The sequence below is a fragment of the Berghia stephanieae genome, chromosome 7 (genome assembly GCF_034508935.2).
Source record: "Berghia stephanieae isolate SIO BIC M18660-M18661 chromosome 7, UCSD_Bste_1.3, whole genome shotgun sequence".
NCBI classification, from domain to species: domain Eukaryota; kingdom Metazoa; phylum Mollusca; class Gastropoda; order Nudibranchia; family Aeolidiidae; genus Berghia; species Berghia stephanieae.
This window is the reverse complement of record NC_088366.1, coordinates 55,006,706-55,011,705: the sequence shown is the minus strand read 5'-3', so window position 1 is coordinate 55,011,705 and position 5,000 is coordinate 55,006,706. Positions and strand designations below refer to the sequence as shown.

The following is a 5,000-nucleotide window of genomic DNA, read 5'->3' as shown; positions in this document are numbered from 1 at the left end:
AACAAAAATATATATATATAACAGCTTCATAAAAAGAACAAAATACCAAAAACATGGAACGTTTCGGGCTCAAACCCCTTCTTCAGTCAACAACAAAAAGACAATGAAGACATAAATACATTACTAAATTCCAAATCGACGAGAGAGAATTTAGTACTGTATTTATTGTTTTTGGCTGAAGAAGGGTATTGAGCCCGAAATGTTCCGTGATTTGGTATTTTGTTTGTTATTTTTTTTTTTTTTAAAGCTGTTATATTTATTTTTGTTTATTACTTTTTACAGTCCACAGCTTCTAGCAGCTTTGCACCACTCAGACCCGTAAATAAGTACAACTCGATTCAAATTAATTTATTCAGTATGCAAAAAAAAAAAAAAAAAAAAAATAGACAGAAGATTTTGTTGATATTTTTTTCAATCCATGAAAAAAGGGGTACCATACTAAAAAACAAAAAAATACTGGATGGTCAGAGACAAAAGAAAAATGGCGCTGCATCGGCGACAGCAAGGACAGACAACAAATCTGATGTAAACGTATTGGAATGCCGATGCCGTACCGGCCTCTCAACGCATTCCTACGTCCTAGCCGTAACCGAACTATGAATGAATGAATGAAAGAATGACTGAATGAACGAATGAATGAACGCATTGGCGACAACTGTCATGATACGTGAACTCGACTAATAAATAATGGCCATTAGATTAGTCAAACGTCTCATTGTCCGAATCTGGACACAATAATAATATTTTTTTTTAAATACTCCTTATTAAAATAATATGGTTGCATAGAATGAGCAAATAAAACAGTTCTAAGACATAAAATTTTAGATGTCCGACGGGCGTGTACCTACTTACTTACGGCGGGCGGAGCAATCTTGAGCGAGCAACAAAATGGCGATTATAACCGTTTCAAAAGTTATGCTTACGTGGTGTACCAGTCATTACGAGAGACGAAAACACATGATTTAAAACCATATAAATAATGTTACAAATTCCTTAAAGCTGATATACTACGTACTAATAAAGGTAATCAATCAACAATCTTCATTTTATCCGCTAATCGTGCAAATTCAGCACGAATCAAAATCAACAAATGGCCGCCACACAACACAGATTGTTTGTTTGTTTGTTTTTCCGCGAGCACAATATCCATTTGAATGGTACAATGTTTATTTTATTTATTGATTACCCAAGACAGCAGAAAACAAACAAAAAATTATTGAAATTGATTAACAAAATTCTTAAACCATGTATAGATTTTTTGGATTTTTTTTTTTTTTTTTTTTTTTTTTGGTACAAGCTAAACTGAAACATTTTGATATTCGTCGGCGCCCTTCGTTTTTTTTCATGGAAGCAACCGACAACAATAAATTTGTTTATGATTTCAGACACTGGTTATCATCATCATCTTCACCATTCATTCATTGAGTAAACAACTCAAATCAAATTGTACGACTTGCTTCAGGTATAAACTTTAATTAACAAAGCTAGGTCTATCACTGCTGTTTGATATCGTTCTTGGATTTCGTGTTTATTACTGTAATTGTACTGAATTAATAATGAATGCAACAAACCAACGAACAAACAAACAAAAAAAAAAACAAAAAAACAAAAGGAGCAACTTAAAAGTTGAGAAGGGTAGGGTGGATGGCGGGGGGGGGGGGGGGGGGGGGGGGGGGGGTGCATAATACACGAATGAATAACGGTAAAAGGGGCAATGGGGGATGTGTTGATAATATAATGAAACTAATGAGGCAACAGTATCCTAAACTATTTAAAATAATAAAATATAAATAAATAAATAAATAAATCGAGCTGCAGGGAATGTTAACGGATGTGTTTATGCGTCGTACTTACTACTACTACCGAGTGAGGACACAAAACGCCATATATAAAATATAACGGTCGTTTTTCATTATTTAATTTGGTATCTATAACGATTCCTATAATATTAGAGACCATCGTATCAATCAACACATAATGAAAGTATGATGTGTACAGTTTTTGATTGTTTTTGTTTCTTTCTTTTTTGTTGTTGTTATTTGTTTTTGTTAGTTTTTTAATCTCACAAGGAATAATATTGTTATTGATCAAGAAAACAGGTCAGTTTAAACTACACACACACAGAGAGATACACAGAATTCAATTCCCCGGAAATTAAAACTGGGAAATCCTCGAGCGATTTTGCAGTAGAGTTGAGAGAGAGAGAGAGAGAGAGAGAGAGAGAGAGAGAGAGAGAGAGAGAGAGAGAGAGAGAGAGAGTAGCTAATATCTAATGCTCTATGAAATTCTCAGAAACATTGGCTTACGATTAAGTTGAAAAGGTTCAAATTATGTCAATTGGCGTTTACAAATACGTTATATTATCAATATTAAAAAAGCAACAACGACAACAACAACAATCAGCTCGTCTTTATATATTTTTTTTTAATTTACTTATTTTGTATTTGTCAGATATAATTTTCTATGCTTGCTGTATAGCGTAGTATTTTCATATATTATTATTATTATTATTATTATTATTATTATTATTATTATTATTATTATTATTATTATTATTATCTCAATACTATTTCCATTCGTGCCTTGTTTTATAACGGACTAACGGAGTTTTGTTGTCTTCCGATTTGGCATAGTTGGCCGATGTATATCTACTTATTTGCAAATATTTTCACGTCGGTATTGATAAGCCTAATCAATCTAATTGTCAAAAATGAATTGATTGAATTTGATCTATCGATTAAAAAAACAAACAAAAAACAATACAACTCTCATATTTTGACAACGTATCATTATTATTATTATTATTATTATTATTATTATTATTATTATTATTATTATTATTATTATTATTATTATTATTATTATCACTTCATTGTCGATATATTCGTCTCTTCAACTAGTCTTATTACCAACTTCAATGGCGAACTTTGTACGCGGTGACATTTGAATAAACCCGCACCTTAATTTTCAAATTTATTTTAGTAGATAATTAGTTTGATCAGATTCCTAAAGGGGTATCCCCCCCCCCCCCCCCCCCCCCCCCCCCACACACACACAAACACTAGCAACCACCACCACCACCCCCACTACACAATCGACCTACCTCCGTGTTGATCTTATTTTAATACAACACAGAAGAGCAATAATGGCATAATATTGAATAATGTGTTGATAAATCAAAACCGGGAAAATGTCAATAAAGGTTAAGGGGGAAAACAAACAAACAATATTAATAGAAGTATAAAACTGTTACATGCAGTGTCGTGTTGTAATAAAGAATAATAATATAATATTCTGTCGTCTGCTACAGTGCATGCATAGCAAAGCGCGCTCGTACCGATTAACCCAAGCAATATACCAATCCCATATTCTCATCCGTTTGTACTTATCACATTACACACTTGGATGACTTTCAATGTTACGGGGCACAGAAAAAAATGTCAATGGAGAAATAAAGGAATGGATTAGCTAACGGAAAACAATAACACGTGTTGGGAATAGCTATTTATTATAAAAGAAATAACGTGTTAATCGTCTTACCAGGTCTGCCCTTCCCTCTCGGCATTCGGCCTGAAATCGTAGCTGTCTTTCTTCCAAAGGCCTATCTCGAAAACCCGTGTATTTCACCTAAAAAGAAAATCAATTCATTAGCCATTGAAAGAATAAAAACTACTTTAAACAATAAAAACATAACCGCATACACATGCACTTCATTTTTATAACACGAGAAAGTAATTAATTGATTAATTATAATATAATATCAATTAATCACTATATCACTATCACAATACACCGAAACACACAAACAGTAGATACTCCGTATCGAATCAAACACCCTGGGATTTCCCAAAATCCGCGAGAGAAACGAAAGTAACATAACTTATCACTAAAACACCGGCGATGAAGAAATATCTCACCTCGCTTTCCCGACTTAACTTTCTAAAAAGTTCATCATTTTCAAATGTCACTCTTTGGTCGGGAACAACCCGAGGCATAGTGAACATAAACTTCTCCCGGAGTTTCAAGAACAGTGTGTCTTCTTCGAATGATAACATGCTGTCTGTTGAACCTTCATTCATTCTGATTTCGATGTAAAAAATGTGACATGTTGCTTCACACTTGCTCCACTCTCATTGGTCGATAAACTAGGACACCGTAAAGCGACGAAGGAGGAAACGGACGGAAATCTCCATATATGGTATAAGTGTTTCCGCCTTCGATCGGAATGTCACCTTCGGGATCTCACGAGGACAACGAGTATTTAGATTACGACAATGTATTATTCACGACTTCTTCCATATATGGTGATTTCCGTTATCATGTGATACTACGAAGTTGTGAACGTAACCTAGTTTCCACGCTGTGCGGGCGAGGACAACCGATTGCTAATCGCGAATCTTTAATTTTTCTTTTCCTCTCTTTTTTTCCCCCTCAACAATAATAATAACAAAAGAGACGGGGCATTGACAATAGACCGTGGATAAACACTTAATATCCATACTGTTAGCTAGGATTATTCTTAATTCAGAAAAGTGAGTGGAGCAGGCACTTATGTTGGTAACAACAAGATATGAAGTGAGTAGAAAAGTGCCAGAAGACAATAGAGAATAAAAAAAATTTTTCCCGCGGCGGTGGTGGGGTTTGAACCTGCGACCTTATTGGTACGACAACTCCGCCTGGCAGGTGAGAGCGTGGCTCTACCGTGTGAGCTATCCACGAACACAAAAATATTCGTTTCAAACCCAAAGTCATTTCTAGATCCCTCTCTCACCCACTTCTTGAGATCGCCGATTCGTTCACCACCATCGCGAAGTAATTTTGACCAGCAGTTAAGCTTAATAGCCAATATTCTCATCACAAACATATAACATAGAAACGATTGAGACATTGAGTATGCTCCGGTGTATGGGGTGAATTTTTAATTCAGAAAAGTGAGTGGAGCAGGCACTTATGTTGGTAACAACAAGATATGAAGTGAGTAGAAAAGTGCCAGAAGACAA

The 5,000-nt window shown here is 34.8% G+C and overlaps 1 protein-coding gene across 1 annotated transcript in view; it reads right to left on the bottom strand.

Annotated features, from left to right (window-relative positions):
* The window catches only part of LOC144977514 (uncharacterized), a 91,590-nt gene extending 87,511 nt beyond the window's left edge, over positions 1–4,079 (bottom strand). Inside the window, exons 1-2 of the mRNA XM_078922814.1 lie at positions 3,918–4,079; positions 3,541–3,627 (exon numbers count right to left, since the gene is read on the bottom strand). Of these exons, the coding sequence (XP_078778940.1) occupies positions 3,541–3,627; positions 3,918–4,079 (249 nt within the window). The remainder of the gene's footprint in view (positions 1–3,540; positions 3,628–3,917) is intronic.
* Between the last annotated feature and the right edge of the window lie 921 nt (positions 4,080–5,000).